The sequence below is a fragment of the Triplophysa rosa genome, linkage group LG1, assembly GCF_024868665.1.
Source record: "Triplophysa rosa linkage group LG1, Trosa_1v2, whole genome shotgun sequence".
Lineage (NCBI taxonomy): Eukaryota > Metazoa > Chordata > Actinopteri > Cypriniformes > Nemacheilidae > Triplophysa > Triplophysa rosa.
In genome coordinates this window covers 10,599,746-10,618,348 of record NC_079890.1, presented here as the reverse complement: position 1 = coordinate 10,618,348, position 18,603 = coordinate 10,599,746, and the positions used below count along the sequence as shown (strand labels likewise).

Below are 18,603 nucleotides of genomic sequence, written 5' to 3'. Positions count from 1 at the left end.
AAGACATAGACAGTTATTGGTTAGTCAAATAAATGCGGAACAGGAATGTTTTGAGCTGTTTCTTGAAAGTTGTGAAGGATGCTGCAGTTCGGGTAGAGGCTGGCAGTTCATTCCACCATAGGGGAACCAAATGAGTAAAGGTTTTTGCAAGCGATTTGGTGCCTTTACGTAAAGTATATATGATTATAAATATGAAGGCCAGTGTCAGCGATTTAAACTTAATGCGGGCGGCAACTGGCAGCCAGTGAATTGAAAATCAGGAGGGGAGTTACATGGGTTCTTTTAGGCTAATTGAAAACTAGACGTGCAGCTGAATTCTGGATCATTTTCAAGGGCTTGACTGCATTGGTTGGAAGGCCGGCCAGTAGAGAATTGCAGTAGTCCAGTCTTGATATCACCAGAGCTCGGACTAGCAGCTGAGAGGCATGCTCCGACAGGAACTGCCTGATTTTCCTGATGTTGTAGAGCAAATACCTGCAAGTTCGAGTGGTTGCTGCGATGTGAGAGGTGAATTTCAGCTGGTCATCGAGCATCACCCCCAGGTTCCTCGCAGACTTGGTGGTTGTTATAGTTGAGGATCCGAGCTGAATGCTAAGGTTTAATCAATTTATGGGTGGGCCGGTACAACCAAGAGTTCTGTCTTGGAGAGGTAAAGTATGTATGTGCTTCATTAAATACTTAGTCTGCAGATGGCAAATTTTCTCTTGCTCTTCGAAGTTCTAACCGTATCTGCCTCCTCTCCTGTCTGCCCGTAACTTTCTCCAACTCTGACCACTGAGCTGCTGACGTAGGTGCATAACTAATGGATTGTTCCACTGATCCATGATGCGGGGGAGGCAAATTCACGTAGATGTAATAATTACGTTACTTTACATTTTACTGGTTGTATCCTGTCCATACAAAATATGATAGAAAACTAATATGTTATACATGCTTTATATAAACTGTATATACTTTATCTGGGTATTTATTGGAGGCCCCCTGTTTTCCTGAGGCCTGCTTACCTCGCTTATTGGTTAAGTCCAGGAGCAGTATATGTATTCAATTTATAAAACATACATAAAATATACATAAAATAACATTAAGATCTGTTTTCTCTAGGGATCCCAACTTACCTGTTCCTCAGGACACCAAGTTCATTCACACCAAGCCCAATCGCTTTGAGGAAGTGATCTGGACCAAGTTCAACTCTAAAGACAAGCAGTATCTCCACATAGGCCTTAAACCTCGTATCCGTGACAACTACCGTGCAAACAAGGTTGCCTTCTGGCTGGAATTGGTTCCACACCTCCACAATCTCCACGAGGAGCTCCTGAGCTCCACCACAACTCGGTTGCCTCTGGGGACCACCCGTACTCCACACTGGAAGGGCCATGTACCTCGTACGACACGCCATCCCTTTCCTACATTCCCTTCAGAACCAGATCCAGATGGTTCAGAGCCCCCGAGATTCTCACCCTTCCCGAGCGACATCCGGGACTACTCCACTGAATTGAGTGTGACGGTAGCTGTTGGTGCCTCTCTGCTCTTCCTCAACATCCTTGCCTTTGCTGCACTTTACTACAAACGGGATAAACGACACGAGATGCGACGGCACCGACTCTCCCCGCAGCGTGGCGTGGCCGCTAATGATTTAGCACACAGCCAAGAAGAGGAGATTATGTCGCTGCAAATGAAGCATTCGGAGCATGACGCGCATCATGACATGGAGCCGTTGCGGCCGCATGATATTTTACGACCTGCGTGCCCACCCGACTACACGTTGGCCCTGAGACGGGCACCTGACGACGTTCCGCTAATGACCCCCAATACCATTACTATGATTCCTAGTACCATCACTGGCATGCAATCCCTTCATGCTTTCAACACCTTCCCCACAACCACCGGCCACAACAACACCTTGCCCCACCCTCACTCTACCACCCGTGTATAGTACCGCCCCCGAAACAATTGCATATCCAGATTTCGCTATCTGTCCAAACTTTGAACAAGCGTATTCTGTTCTCTGCCGTCGTCACAGACAAATATCAGAGGACTGCTATGCGTTGTGCACACTTATAGGGGTGTGTTTGTTGTGTCTGACTCTACAGTGAGCAACAGCATCAGCCAGCAGTGACAAGTCATTTGTCTTTTACTGGATTTCAACTTGCTGTTTGTTTTTCCACAATGCCCTTACATAGACGGGGATATTTCTGAAGGAGTGACTGGTTGATGATTGACTAATAATCCGATATAAGGGGAAATAATACCATTTTTCCCCACTTCTCTCACTGAAGTGGCAGAGTACAGATATCATGTTTCCATATACTTTCATTCGCTTTTATCCGTCTTTGTTATTTCATCACAGTGCTGTCACTACCAAATCATGCGTCTCTCCTGTGAGCACTATTTGAATGTGATCTGTGATCTTGAATTATGTCGTACATGAGTTATAGGGGCATTCGCTAAAACAAAATGTTGTGTTTACCTCCGGTCTTGTGTCAAGTATTAAATTATACCTTGTTACAACAGATACAGAGAATGAGAAAACATGATAATGTCTGACAGGAGACAAAACAAAAGTGCCAACCTACTCTCTCTTTCTCTCTCTATCTCTCTTACTCAAATGTTTTTATGACATTACATCACAGGTATTTGATTTCCCTGTGTTATTTCTTAGGCTGATTTTTGTATGTACAGATATACAGTATAGACAAATATATAAAGAATGATATATATTTACATGGATTGCTCAGTGGGATCTATGCATGAAATATTTTTAAAGCAACAAGTACACTGAGCTGAAAACCCTTACGGCACATTTTTGTTTTGCATATTTGTTTACAACTTTTAATTTGCTTGCTTACAACTATTACAAAAATGATGTCAGCATCATACAGGCTATAACCTTCTCATCACTAAAATATTCTCTCTTTCATCCCAATTCAATAAGGCTATTGGCAAAGTTCTTTCAAAGGCTTTTTTAATATTCAAGTTGTTCGAGTTTGTGCCATACCATTGTGCTGTACAGTACATTTAGTGCACAAGTGAATGACCAGAGCTATCGGTGATGGTCTGGCCAGTTTGTTTAAAGTACCACACATGGCAAATTCAGATGTAGCTTTTCTACCTCTCTTTCAATGGCCTGTGATGTGTATATAACGTTTAGCTTTTCATTATCTTCTTTTTCAGATTCAAAAAATTCAAATTCTTACACCTTACTCTCCTTCTCCTCTCTTTCACTCTACAGATGCTCTGTTTGGTATTTGAGGACCCAGTTAAGTAAGCATCTTTTTGTGTACATTTGTGTATGTAGACACATAAGAACTATTTTCTAGCCACTGTCTCTTACCATGTACAGTACATTTGTTTTAATGTAAGTGTGTGAGGTAAAGCTGTATGTCAGCAGTTTTGCAGTGGTAATGAGTGCATGTGACAGAGAGAGAGAGATAAACAATAGATTGTTTGGAGAGAGACAGACATACTTTGTTCTAGTTTTGAAAAACAACAAATGAGCAAAGGCTCCTAGTAAAAAGTCTTGTTTCTTTCTTTCTCTCTCTCTTTGCCACCAAGCATCTACCCACCTTCATGCCATGGTACATTCAAAATTGTTTGTATGATGTGAACTTACATTATAGGTTCAGTCTAAGTTTATAAACAGCTCATGTATGTTTGATGGGTCTCACATCTATCTGCACTGCACACCTGACTTTTTTTGGTTATGACAAGCACAGCAAAAAGAGGGGGAGTGAACCAGCTATTCTAATATACACAAATGGTTTCTCTAAAACACGCCTTCAGGATAAAGAACTAATGGCTTAAAATCAGACCATGTTTTTTCATGCTTTGTTAGTCTTCGTTTTCTTTCACTGCTGTATCATGAAGGATGAGGATTCATCACTGTTGGCTCAGCTGCCAGTCTGTTGAGTCAGAGATGCCTGGGATATTTCTCTCTGCCATACACAGGACCAACATAATGGAGCAAGAACTAGTGTCAGTTTGCTGCACAAAACACTACAACATGAAGAAACTCTTCATTGCTAAGAGATCATTCTGGAGGTTCAGTACTGAATGACATTAAAAGCCCAGGGGAGGAAAATAACAACACAACAATAAATGAAGGAGGAGACTGTAGTTAACTGCAGACACTACAGGAGATTATTTCTGGATGTCTAAGATTATAGATCTGACCTGTGGATACGTATCATCTGTGGACTTTTATGTGGTTGTAGGTATTACTACTCCGTTTTAATCCAACTATAAGGAGTTAACTAGATCCGCGTACAAAACGACTCAATTCCAATAATCAATGCCGATTTACGGGACGAGTTTAGAATCTTTAGTTATTTTTCTGGTTTGTTTTTGTACGCCCGGCCACTAGAGTGTTGTGATACATACAGAATAAAGACTCTACATCCGTAATGAGCCATTCATTGGGTCTACAGTTTGGGTATACAGAGAGAGAATGAGAAATAGAAGTTAACTGTACAATTTAAGTGTAAGAACAAACCAACCGAACTATTTGTAAATATTCAGTTACTTGTTTGTTTGATGTTTTGTTTTCTCATTTGTTTTTTTATTCTGGTCAAATAAAATATGAATACTTTGTGACCAGGACAACAGGTGCAAGTTCTAATTCAGCCACCAGCAAAACTGAAAATCTCATTCACAGGAGGTTACATTTTATTTCTGCTTCTTCACTTAATTTGGGGATCTGTGGGTAAAGATGATTTATTGCTCTTGTATTTAGGCATAAAATAATGTGTATTGTAGCATATCAATGTCACTTGAATCATCACAGCGAGTCATGTTTTCGTACATTTTAAAGATACTAAAGCTACCAGTTCACATAAAATGCTGTGGACAGATCTTTTAAATGGAGATGGACAGTAACTGGATTTTATCAGAGGTACTCTACTGAGTGAAACCATTGTTGCATTCAATTCTTACCAAAAGACAGTAGAGAAAATAAAGGGAAAAGTATCATTTAATGGTCACATTTTTACACTTAAGAATACATTTAATCATTTTGAATAAATTAAGCATCTAGTGAAATAACGGCATAATAAGTACATGTAAGGCCTTGATCTCATTGTGTGAATTTTGATGATTTAAAAATTACAAAATAAATAAATGAAGCACATGTTATTATTAAGAATATCAAAACATTTTACTGGGTCCTAATTTACACCTGTTGCCCTGTTTTCCTATATATGTTCAGAAACCGAAAGCCTCGAGATGAAGTATAAACATGTTAATAATGGGTTTTTAGAAAAGAACAGATACAATCTATAAGGTCATGATAGTTCACTTTATTTAGAGGTTATTAAATACTGTATGCTGTGACTCTGATCTGGGAAAAATTAAAGACATTGATAGCCAGACATCAGACTCTGTTTTCTTTTAATTAAAGGACCAGTCCGTGAAGTTTAGCGGCATCTAGCGGTGAGGTTGCAAATTGCAGTCAACAGCTCACTACACCCCTCCCTTTCGGATCACTACTAGCTGACACAGGACAAAGATATTGTCATGTTTTCGCTTCTTTGCCGAAGGAGATAACGTATTTACGAAACGCACTCTGTAGAGCAGTCTGTACATTTAGGGCTACTGTAGAAACAACATGGTGAATTCTATGTAAGGGGACCCGTGATGTAAGTAGAAATAGCCCATTCTAAGGTAATAAAAACAGTTCATTATGTAAGGTCTTTATACACCTCTGAAGACATAGTTATGTATATTATATTTCATTTCTGTCAGTAGATCCTCTTTAATCTTACACACTGGTCCTTCAACCTTCAAATTATTAAAATCATTCATTGGTGTTTGAATGTTAATGAAATACATCAAATTAGTAAACTCAGTTCCCATTTAACATGTAGTACATACAGTTTGTAATCATGACATCACATAACATTTGCATTTACATTTATTCATTTTTTAAAAAGCAGTTCATTTCAAACGTAACTTACAAATGAAGAACATTAACATTTGTAATAAAAACGAATATCATTAAATCAAAAGGAGAAAGAAGCATTGTAGCAAAGAAAAGCCATTTTCATTAGACAATATATCAATATCTGTTTCATTTAAACAATCAAACTGGAGACAACAGAATGAACTTGTTGGGTTTTTTTTGCTTCCAAGCAACGCAAAGTATTCTACTATTTATACAATTGTAAAGCAGTGCTATATGTTCTACAATTAATTACATCTTAAGTAAATAAAATAAATAAATGGAAAGCTCACATGAATGACCACATGCTTATTGCCTTCTTGAAAAGAAAGCTTATTTGATGCTGAAAGACTCTTTTACACTAGTCAATGCTTGCTGCTTTGTGATCATTTTCCAAACAGATGGTATATCAGCAGAGAGAGCATTGTATGATTCAGCAAACTTAGTGTTGAATCGTGCCATCACATACTTCCAGTAATCTGAAGCCTCTATGCTGGGATCAGTAGGGATGTGCCAGTCAGGAAAGATTTCTCTATATCTTTTGTAGGGATGGTATTCATAATTGGTCTCAGGACACCGAAACTGTACATCACTGTGGACATCTGTTGAACAGATGTTAGTCACCAATTTTTCACTGTGCAAATATCTGTACCGGCCGAGTCCCTGAGGTCTGTGTACTGAGGCACAGTGTTCAGTATGAGCACCTCCACCCACCTCACATGGAGATTTGCAGAATGGACACTGTTTGCCGCATCCAAACACTCGCTTGAAGAGCTCATCCTGGGGTTTCATCTGGAGTTTTTGCAGTTTGCTCTGTATATTGTCTTCTTTGAGTTTTGTCTTCAGTGACTGTTCCATTTCCTCTACAGATTTGATTAGCCAACGTGCAAATGGCTCTTGAGAAGAATTGTTTAGGGTCATCACTGTTTCTAGAGCATCTTTGGGAATGACAAGTTTTTGTCCAAGTTTCCTACATATGCTGTGTATGAATCCTTTGATGCCACCTTCTTTTGTTTCATTATGTGTCATTTTGATGGCTTCTAATGTCTCCTTGGTGATTCCTTTGAGATGACGCTCCTCCAGCTCAGACAGTTCATGCCCATTAGAAAACTGTTCGGTGACTTGACCTAATATCCATCTCTTAACAAAACGTTCATAGGTTAATATGTATTCGAAATACAGTTCAAACCTGTCTTCATTTAGAAGATGCATTAAGAGTGAGTATTGGAAAAATGCACGAGTGCTGAACTGAAAGGCATTTTTACCTTGAAGCATTGCATCAACAATGTCTGGACCCAAGGAGCTGTAGATGAATGTTTCAGCTGCAGGACTCAAGCACAGTTGAGTGAATTCTTCAGCCTTTCTCTGACACTGATCACGATCATCGAAAAGGTCTTTGAAATCATTGCAGTACTTGTCTTTAAACTGATCCAGGCATCTACGTGGGTCGTTTTTCATAATAAAGCACTCGTGCATGTGTTGAAATTCTCTTGCAGAGAACCCACAAATGTACAATTTGAGGGATAGTTCAAATTCATCAGAAAATCCCATATTCTTGTGTGAAGCAAATCTTCTATCAATTATCTCTAAAATCTCCTGAATGTAGGTGTCATGATAATCTGTCTCAGTCTTTTCCAGGACTAACTGAGAGCATGTGTTTATTAAATCATCTACCACTACCTGTAGATCCATAGTGGAGTTATCACTGAATAAGCATTCCCACCATTTTTTGTTAAAGTGTTCTTTTTTTACTTTGAAGGGCCCTGTGCCATATTCATGCAGATTCACTCGATTTAACTGCTCTGTTACAAAACCTCCCTTCTGTTTCATGTTCTCTCGAAGTTGGCTGAAAACATAATTAAATATGTCTCTTCTCTTCAAGCCAGCAAATGACAGCTCACTGACAGTTTCTTGCCATATTTTTTCAAAAGAATTGTCAAGGTCATTGTCAGTTGTCTGTGCATCACCTCTTGAGCTGTTGCTTTTTCTCAACTCTTCAAGTAAAGCCAGCACTTTTTTCTCCATTGTATCACTAAATGTTTTCTTGATGTTGTCCAGATTATTCATTCCTCTCCTGATATCCACTGTTGCCTCAAGATGTGTCCACAGAGAGCTCTGAATTTCCCTCCTGGGAGTTTTTACACTGCTCACAAAATCTGTATTTTTTCCACAAGGTAGACATGACCTTCTGTTTGCTCAAAGTATTTGGAAAGGTTTTCCATAGTGGTCTTTTCCAGTGTGTCTAGCTTTGTGACAGCTTCTTGTTTCAGTCTGCGTAACAGATCTTGAAGGTCTGACTTGTCTGATTTCAGTTTCATCATCTCAAAGTTTGACACCCTAGCTTCAGCTCCAGTTAACCAAGAGTGCATGTGCTTCTTGAACGACCATTCCCATTTATGGAATTCTGTGCACAGTCTCATGTATGCATCCGCCACCAAGCTATTCCTGAAGCTAAATATGAAATTTTCATATTTCACTGAATTCCACAAGCTTTTTGTCCACTCCAAAAATTCAGTTATGTTGTATCTTGTGATTTGTGTTTTCTGTTTCTTAATCACAGCAATTATTTTCTTTTTAAGGTCATAGACAGCCTCAGAGTAGCCAGCATTCACTGGTGCCATTGGAGGATTACCATGCCAGAGTCCTGGTATGTACCAGTTGCAAGATTCTGGATCGTACTCCATCACATCAGTAAAGCTTTTATACTCATGCTTATTCTCCATTTTAGCTGCTGCCTCTGTCATCTCATTCAGCTGCTCCAGAAGGATCTTTCGATCTCTCATGTTCTTATCGTGTGCTGATACATCGGCAACATTTTGGTGGACAAACTGACATTTGGGTTTTTTGCCTATTTCCTTCATCCTGATGAAAGCATGAACAACAATCTGCAGAATATCCTTCATCTCTGTGCAGTTTTCCATGGCAATATTGATGATTGTGATATCACTCAGACCAACAACAAGGGTGGCTAATTCATTGTCATGTTCATGACTATCATCTAATTTGGCCAACTCAGGAGATTTCAGACCTTCAGTGTCAATTATGACTAAATAATCACAGTCAAGTTCTCCTTTGATATATTCTGTGACCTTGATCAGTTGCATGAAAGCTCCTCTGGTGCATCTTCCACTGCTGACTGCAAACTGGACACCAAACATGGTGTTCAGCAAAGTGGACTTTCCGGTGCTCTGGACTCCTAAAACTGTCACCACCATGATTTTATTATTGGGCTGCACCAAAGAGTTTAAATGCTGAAGCAAATGATTTACCCATCTGAGAGGAATATTCGATGCATCGCCGTCAACCAGCTCCAGAGGGAAGAAATCCAACATTAGCTCAGCACATAATCTGGGTAAGTGAAGCATTTGTTTACGTGATTCTATATTTTCTGGAAGTGACACCGCAGCTTCATAAAGTTGTCCCATTTCGCTCAAAAAGTGCTCTGTTCCTAAGGAACTACTGGAGATTTGTTGGTCGAGCTGTTTAATTTCCTCTTTGTTTTCTGAAAATTTGCTCTTTTCTTTGTATAGCTCTCGGAGACTAGAGAGGCTTTCACGGGAGACGTTGTCAAGATTCATACGCATCCACTTCAGGAAAAAAGATCTCTCCAGGCTTGAGCTTGTTAGTGCAGTAACAAAGCAGGTCATTGCCTGTGAGATGTCATATTTACTCTGTTGTTTCCTGAGTTCCGTCTTTTTCATCTGGAGATCACTCTTGTACGTCTCTGTTTTGTCCTCCTGCTTTACAGAGTCTGCATTCCTCTTTTTCCAATTTTGCCAAATCTTTCCAGATTTTACCTTGAAGGGGAAGTTGAACCTCTTTGAAGTGCAGCGTGTCCTGTATGTTCTTGGTAATGCCATGTGCATTGTTTTTGGCGTTCTGACATTCTTTGATGTCTTCATCAACTAGAATCCCAAGTTCATGTGCGGTAGTGTCCATCTTCTCAAGACATACTTTGTTTGGGAGTCTATTAATAATGTAATTTATTGAGGAATGCAGCTGTTTGACAAAATTGGCATCGTTCTGATTGGTCTTCAGAATTATGTTATTTTTCTTCAGACTCATTTCAGAGGCTAAGCTTTTCAGATGCTCCATTTTAAGGGCTTTGCTCTGTCGGTTACCCAATAAAAAAAACTGTGCTTTAGCATGTTGGTTAGTGAGAAACTTAAGGTTTGTATCCAGAGTGTCAAAGAACACAAAAACGGCAGTGGAGGTCTGACATAATAAGGTGTACTGTGTTTCAAATGTACTGATGTCAGCTCTCAGGTTTGCAAAAGCAAGTGGTTCGGGAAAGACATCAATGTTTTTGTTCCCACAAGGCAGATACCAACTCATCTCAACTAAGCCATCTGATATCCTTCTTGAAATATCTCCACAATCCATGCCATAATGTACAAATGTACCGTGATACTGTTGGGGGTTGCTGAGCATCTTATTTAGGATCTGAGCTTTAGAGAAGCTGCAATCACCAAGTCTGACAAAGGACACTAGGGGGAGCGCAGAGTGAACAATTCTGTCTTCCACAAAGCCTCTTGGATTTGACAAGGAGTGGGGTCTAAATTTCTTCACAATATCTCTCAAGGCCCAAAGCATAAATGTGCACTGTTGAGTGTCACAGTTTGGAAGAAGCAATGGTACAGAGAACTGACACATTGACATTTTCGAGACCATTTCTTGCTGTAGGAAACCATCCGAAACAGAGCTGTCACTATGTCCAAAGGGTTCCTACTGCTGTTCTCATCATTAAGTAAATCCATTGGATCATTGTAAATGTCTAAGCTTGACAAGTCTTCACTTTCCTCAGATGGGAGAGAATATTTGACACTTCTTGCAGTCACGTTCACCATCATCAGTTTCTTCAGGAACAGCCATGGTAAACATGATATAGACTGAGCTTGCTCATTTGTTACTGATCTCTTGTCGATCTGTAGCACAGTGCTGAGTGAGAGTTTGTTGGGGTAATACTGCTCCAATCCCAAATCCTGTAAGAGGCTCTGAAGTTTGGTTTCTGTGAAAAAAGAATGTTTGTAATTAATAAAAGTCACTACAATTTTTAATTAATAAAATTGCTGTGGTAAGATTTGCTTAATTATACTAACTGGTTTGAGCATGTCACTGCTTCTTTACTTCTGCCACCATTTGAAAGCACTGTTGTAATGTGAAAAGAGTACTTATTTCCAGGATTCAGGTCACTAAAAACCACAGTGCCTAATTCTGTTGTCGTTTCCTGAATGATTCCTCGATTCTGGCAGCAGAGTAAACGAAACTTCTTCTTCGTACAGCCAGCTGCATCCCAAATGAGAGTAACTGGTGCTCACATTCTCAACCTTGAAGTTTTCAGGTGGAACTGGCTCTGCAATGAAAAAATAGTTCTTAATGTCACAATGCTTAATTTTCAGTTAAGTTATTTTTTATACAGACGAATGTAAGACTATTAATGGTGACGCAGTCGTTGTAACCCCCACACTTCGCCCACCATTTTCTGATACTGAAACAAGGCTGAACGTGTACTCAGTCTCTGGACAAAGACCTTCCACTTCTATAGTTTTGCCATTTGAGATAGCAGAGGTCTTTGTGGTTGTGGCACTAAAGTACGTAAGTTCAAATGAAGATATGCTGTCTGGGGGATCCCAAACAAGAGTAACAGAATTGGTTTCAATATACTCCACAAAAATTCCACCTGGTGCAAGGACATCTGTGGAAACAGGGAACTTTTTTTTATAACATCTGAAAATAGTTTTTACAACATTTTACAACAGTTTTACAAGTTAATACAGTATTGATTGTTTATTTATTATTCATTTATTCTGGTCTGTATGAGGGGGTTGCATTTAGCAACCTTTCCATTTGTTAGTTGTGCTCAAAACGATTCAACCCCTAAATATGAGCAAAGAAGGCTGTGAAAATTAATTTGCAAAAATACAAAAATCTAACCCTATTAGAGATTAAGAATTTTGAATGGGGTTAGACACAGCAGTATGAAATATTTCAGGATTGTCTTTGATCTCATCAGATGTTCTCAAAGCAGACATCTTTGCAAAAAGATTTGAATACATTTATTTCACAATGAGATTAAAATTCTTATTCTCTAATTAAAGGCTAGATTTTTGTTTTCTTTTTTTAAATAAAAGGTTAAAAGGCTTAATGGTTTATTTTCTTATACTTTCTTCTATATCTTTACTTTCTTATTTTCTTCTATATTTACTTAGGGGTTGTATATTTTGAGCACAATATATGTGTAAGAAGAACTACAGTTACTGTAGTTACTGAAGAGCACTTCAAACATTTTCAAAACATTTATTTTTTTATTATTTTTCTGTCCCTAATACAGTATTGTGGCATCATAGTGTATCACATTGTTTCAAACAAAACATAAAAAACATGTTATGACTCACCTATAGCCCTATCAAAAAAAGTACATTTTTGCAAATAAATAAAGAACTGTATGAGACAGAATCACAATTTATTTTTTCTTCAGATTTACTGTGGCTTCATTCTTTTAGGGGCGGTTTCCCGGACAGGGTTTAAGACTAGTCCCAGACTAACTTAAATGTTAAAGGTGTCTTGATCAAAAACAACTTACACTGACATACAGGTGCTGGTCATATAATTAGAATATCATCAAAAAGTTGATTTATTTCACTAATTCCATTCAAAAAGTGAAACTTGTATATTATATTCATTCATTACACACAGACTGATATATTTCAAATGTTTATTTCTTTTAATTTGATGGTTATAACTGACAAATAATGAAAATCCCAAATTCAGTATCTCAGAAAATTAGAATATTACTTAAGACCAATACAAAGAAAGGATTCTTAGAAATCTTGGCCAACTGAAAAGTATGAACATGAAAAGTATGAGCATGTACAGCACTCAATACTTAGTTGGGGCTCCTTTTGCCTGAATTACTGCAGCAATGCGGCGTGGCATGGAGTCGATCAGTCTGTGGCACTGCTCAGGTGTTATGAGAGGCCAGGTTGCTCTGATAGCGGCCTTCAGCTCTTCTGCATTGTTGGGTCTGGCATATCGCATCTTCCTCTTCACAATACCCCATAGATTTTCTATGGGGTTAAGGTCAGGCGAGTTTGCTGGCCAATTAAGAACAGGGATACCATGGTCCTTAAACCAGGTACTGGTAGCTTTGGCACTGAAGTATTAGTCTGTTGATCGTCTTCCATGTATTTATCTTCGTATTTCTTTATTTGAACGTTTTTCATACATTAGTTTAGGGCTGCAACTAACAATTATTTTGATACTCGATTAGTTGGGCGATTATTTTTTTCGATTAATCGGATAAAATGTAATTACATCTTTTGCTTATAATAAGTAAATCAGATATGGGAAAAGTATACACAACTGAACTCATTAGCCTTCTCCCAAAATGTTGTGAATATCTCCATAATTAACACACCTGGTGAGTTGATTCATGTGTGTCATATTAGAAGCAACTGACAATAGTCTCTCCCAAATGTGGGAGCGAGGGGAGGGTCGGCCAAGGAAATCATTTTTTTGTGCCATGAAAAGTGAGATATTTGTCATTCAAATGTAGTGAAGTACAGTAAAAAGTAAAAGCAATACTTAAGTATAAATACTCAAAAAGTGTACTTAAGTACAGTACTCAAGTAAATGTACTTCGTTACCCACCTCTGAACTAAATAAACCCCCAAATCAGGGTATTTAGCCTATTATGTACTTTGCAAAGTGCAAACGCCACAAATTGGGTTTTACTAATATAATCTTTAATTTTGTCATTTAAAACACCTCTCCTCTTTAAACTTTAAAACTGCGCAGCTTGAAGAGATGCATGCAGAACACGTCGGACTTTAAAACTGCGCACCTCGCGCTGCACGGAGAGATGCACGCACCGAGAGACACGTCTGACTTTAAAACTGCGTGAACAAGTTAATGAGTTAATGAGGAAAAACGTACGATGTTGTTTTTATTACCGCATTCATTATGTATGCTTTAAACGGCTATATTTACATAGCAACAATTCCTCCAACTCATACGACCAAATTGGTCGTTTACTACAATACGATCCCGTGGAGCGTTTCATAAAATAGCGCTTCTACCGGCAGCAGGAGAAGCTTTTGTCTACCGTAATTATAAAATTATATATTGCGCTATTATTTTGCAATGATGACACGTATTGGAGTGTGATTTTCACTTTAAACTGTCAGGATGAACTGTATTTACATTACAAATGACACCATTCACGCATTTTGAGCAAGCAACGTAACCCATTTATTTATTGTATAATATAAAACAGTCACAATTGTTTTTCAAAACGGACAAATATTCCAAGTGTACCGAGGTCAAACGATCGATTTTTATGAGGAAAAGACGCTGAATGAGCACCATCTGCAGTTAATCTTCACATCCTGTGAACTTCCGGGTTTAACACACATTTAAAATTACCGCCAGACGAAGTGATAGGCCAGCTGTTATTGTGAGAAAGCATTGGTTCTCGTGTATCTTGTGACCGATTGAGTCATTACGTCTGCACTGGATGTTAAGTCTTAAGGCTTGTTCGACTTGATGCGGAGCCGCAAGATCCGACAGGTGGATGACATCAAAGTACCGCGAGAGCGATTCGAAAAACCATAAAAAGTTTGCTTTCGAATCGCTCTCGCGGTACTTTGATGTCATCCGCCTGGCGGATCTTGCGGCGCCGCATCAAGTCGAACAAGCCTTTACACCCGTTTCATACTGCACGCGTGAGCAGCGCGTAGGCGGAGCGGCAGCAGCGCGTTATGGAAAGCCGTTTGGGTCATATTTCGCCATCAACCAGACGCCTGGTGTTCAAAATACGCCTGGTTTTACGGCGTTTAAGACTTACAGACGCCGTAAAGTACGGCGTTTTGTAGCACATGCGCCGTAAATTACGGCGTTTTCGCCGTCGAAACGGCGTTAATAACGGTGTTTTAAGTGCAATTTGAAATGCTGTTCATTTCGCCGTTTGGACTTACATAGTACGCCGTAAACGACGGCGTTTCCGTGTAACAATGACGCCGTAAAAAGCGGCGTTTTCTATAATATTCAAATCAGCCCCGCCTTTTCTACACAGTCCAGCCCTTCCAATGAACAGACAGACATGTGCAGTAGAATGTCGATCTGAATAACGTTTCCTGTTTTTAACTTTATTGCGAATAATGCTTAGACTTTCAATATGTGATTGTATCCCATTGGGCACGTTTTTCCTCCTTTTCGTTCATCATATGTGCACAAACGGCATATTTTCTAGAGTGTGCACGGTCATGACTCTGTGTACGTTCATGTTTGTAAAATGCATTGACTTTTCTCACGAAGGTGTCAGCCTCAGTAGCACAGTGGATCGCGTGCGCGGCAGCAGCATAGTATTGCTTTTAACGACAGGAGTTCGACTCCGCGGTCCGACCATCGTTCCTTTTGAGTTGGTTTCTTGGGTCATGTTTTTAAATGTCGGAACACTACCCTGTTGCTGACAACTGATTAAATGACAAGAAACGCGTATTAACAAGCCAACCGGTGTAAGGCCTTAATGCATGTAACAGCTGGGGGCTAAGTCTGCTTACTGTACAGTCACTGGCTGTTAAAAACGATTTCCCATACGAACGCGTTTGTTTTTCTATTTACATATAGTCTGTACGTGCTGCATGCATTCAGTATAAAGCGCTATAAGCTTTTCACGATTAAAAATCTAAAAATGATGGAGAATGTTTAATGAACATTTACGGATTCTCAATTACAACGAAACTCGAAAGGAAATGAAAAAAAATGTTCACATACAGTCGGCTAACTGTGCAGAACGTATACGGTATATCCAACACAAAAGCACTGGATATTTAGGTTATAATACACTCCATCCACATCGAACTGAGTTTCTTTATAGAACAAATATGTGCTTTGTCGAGTAAAATAAATCATATCGAAATGAAAGTTTGTTTCTCAGTCTATTGAGGCAGACTGGCTGCGGGTATAGCCTATGCCATATATACTGCCTTCTTTTAGAGGTTGCTAAGCGATCATGTTTGTTAAAACGTTTTGTATTTTGGGATGCTATATATTTTGACGAGGCAGGCGAGACCGCATTCACTTATCTCAGTTTTAGTTTGGGACTTATGCATAACTGCATTATGTAAGTGATTTTGTTTTTACTTTTACGAATAATAAATAACTCCCTTAACCCTTATTGTCATTACCAAATTATTTATCCTTAATTATGCGTGCGTGAAGTCTAAAACTGTTGTTTTTTCAGCAGGGTCATAGGCTATATAATATTTATGTAGGCTATTATATCATTTATATTAATGTATTAATATCATTAATTTATAAATGATTGCAAAATTAAGATGTTTTTTCCCGATGTTTTGTGTCAAACCAAGATTTAGAGAACTTGTTCATGCTTTCATCTCTAGCAGGGTGGATCACTGTATGGACTGCTCACTGGCCCTTCCAAAAAAGACCATCAGACAGCTGCAGCTCATACAGAACGCTGCTGCTAGGATTCTGACCCAAAAATCTGAGCACGTCAGCCCAATCGTCAGGTCCCTATACACTGTAAAAAATGACACAGCTATTTACTTAAAAAAATTAAGGTAACAGTATTACACAAAATATTTTTAAGTACTTCAAAGCATATTTTTAATGCAATATTCCACGAATAAATCAAGTAAAATTACCTAAAATATTTAAGCACGTCACATGATAAACTTTAAAAAATCAAGAAGAAATACTAATTTGAGCATTGGCGATAACTTCATCTTTCTTAACTTCAGTTTAACATTTATTATTGTTTATAACATATATGATGTACAAGTAAGCTGAGGGTTGACTCAGTACTGACATTAGCAGCATTACTGTTCACGGTGTGAAAAAACAAACAGCTCGAGCTCTCCCACAACCTAAGCACAAGCACCACTCTTCTGAAAGATGGTAACCACGAAACTCAGAAATACAAACAGAATATTTTCTAAATCTTAAAGACAACTGAACAATAAACACTATCAAGTCTTTCATTTTATTCTAAAGCACATAAAATAGCACTTTTTCACAAAAATGACTCTCCTAATGCTGTCGCATGCAGAGCATGCTGGGAACTCTAAATGCACTGCTCAGTTAGGGAAATTAACTTAAATAATTCATCTAGTTCCACCACAAAATAATTAAATAAAGATCCTTTATCCAATTTTAAGTGGGTTGAACATGATAAAATTAAGTTGAATTCACTCAATTATTTGTGCATTTAGAATTCCAAGATATTTCTATCATTTTAACTTAAATTTTGGTTAAAAAACAAGAACACAATTGTATTAAGTCAAGTTTACTCAATTAATTTCATGAAATCTACTACGACACAGAATCATTTTTTACAGTGTACCGGTTACATTTAGAATCGTTTTTTAAGGTATTATTACTTGTCTATAGACCCAAATACATTGCAGATATGCCTATTATAAAATAACCTAACAGACTACTCAGATCATTAGCATCAAGTCAGTTAGAGATTACAAAAGTTCACTCAAAACAAGGTGCGTGCGTTTAGAAACTATGCCACCTTAAACTGCAGGCATCAGATGCTCTCCAATATTAGCTATTTTTACATCCAGATTAAAAACACAATTGTTTCGTCGTGCATTTGTCTTCTTTTTCCTTCAGTTGTATGATAATTATGCACATTTTATTTCCTTTTTATTGTTATTTTCAATTCTTAAGTATGTGTGATTTAAAATAATTAACTTTTTTTTAAGATCTCTTATGCATTATGTATACTTCTTTTTTTGTCATTTCTATGTAAATCACCATTACCTGTTTGAAATGTGCTATATAAATAATCTTGCATTGCCTATATTTATTTAAATCATTAAATGGACGCCAACTGACAACAAACCTACCCCAATTCTAAATTTACCATAATCTGTAATTTTTTACAGATAATTTTTTTATACCCATAGGCCCTTATTTAAATCATTGTGTACTGTATTCTATTGTGTTATGGTCTCTGTGTACTGTTGTTGCTGTTTCTGTGTTCTGGATGCTCCTGTCACCAAAACAAATTCCTTGTATGTGCAAACATACTTGGCAATAAAGCTCTTTCTGATTTCTGACTTCTGATTTCTGATTCTGATCTCGTAATTTTATTGCAAATAAATGCATTTACGATCTGATGTGTGATGGGAAAAAGAGGCAAAGGGGAGGTTTGAACTCACTTACACTTAAACAAAATCACATACATAATGCAGTTATGCATAAGTCCCAAACTAAAACTGAGATAAGTGAATGCGGCCTCGCCTGCCTCGTCAAAATAACCAAATCAAAATACAAAACGTTTTTAACAAACGTGATCGCTTAGGAACCTCTAAAAGAAGGCAGTATGTATGGTATAGGCTATATACCCGAAGCAGCGGGCATCGGAGGAGCATGGAGGAGCATCCTATGTGCAATAGGATCCGGCTGAGGGTTGAGCGGGTATGTCCGTTGACGTGGCAGCGGTACTGCTGGTGCTGCAGGTTCCACGGCCAGATGTGTTCTCTGATGCGGCCTCGATTGCTGTGTCAGTATTAGCGGCAGTAGAACAAAAATCTGACGTTTCAGAGTTAGGTACCTCCACTCCTTTAGCTGTAGGTTTGTAAAAAAACGTAGAAAATCCATTTTGCATATCTCTTTTGCGTTTAGACTTAAGCGGG

The 18,603-nt window shown here is 38.4% G+C and overlaps 2 protein-coding genes across 3 annotated transcripts in view; one reads left to right on the top strand and one right to left on the bottom strand.

Annotated features, from left to right (window-relative positions):
- The window catches only part of nlgn2a (neuroligin 2a), a 351,369-nt gene extending 345,620 nt beyond the window's left edge, over window positions 1–5,749 (top strand). For both annotated transcript variants that reach the window (XM_057337672.1, XM_057337666.1), the window contains one exon: window positions 1,102–5,749. In XM_057337672.1, the coding sequence (XP_057193655.1) occupies window positions 1,102–1,933 (832 nt within the window). In that variant the 3' untranslated portion in view covers window positions 1,934–5,749. The remainder of the gene's footprint in view (window positions 1–1,101) is intronic.
- A 142-nt stretch (window positions 5,750–5,891) lies between these two features.
- Window positions 5,892–15,338, bottom strand: si:dkey-85k7.12 (interferon-induced very large GTPase 1). Its single transcript, XM_057322081.1, is given in 9 exon segments — window positions 5,892–8,088; window positions 8,091–9,658; window positions 9,660–10,626; window positions 10,629–10,940; window positions 11,032–11,042; window positions 11,044–11,241; window positions 11,243–11,283; window positions 11,365–11,659; window positions 15,244–15,338. Coding segments are annotated over 9 exon segments (5,310 nt in total). The 3' UTR covers window positions 5,892–6,265.
- Between the last annotated feature and the right edge of the window lie 3,265 nt (window positions 15,339–18,603).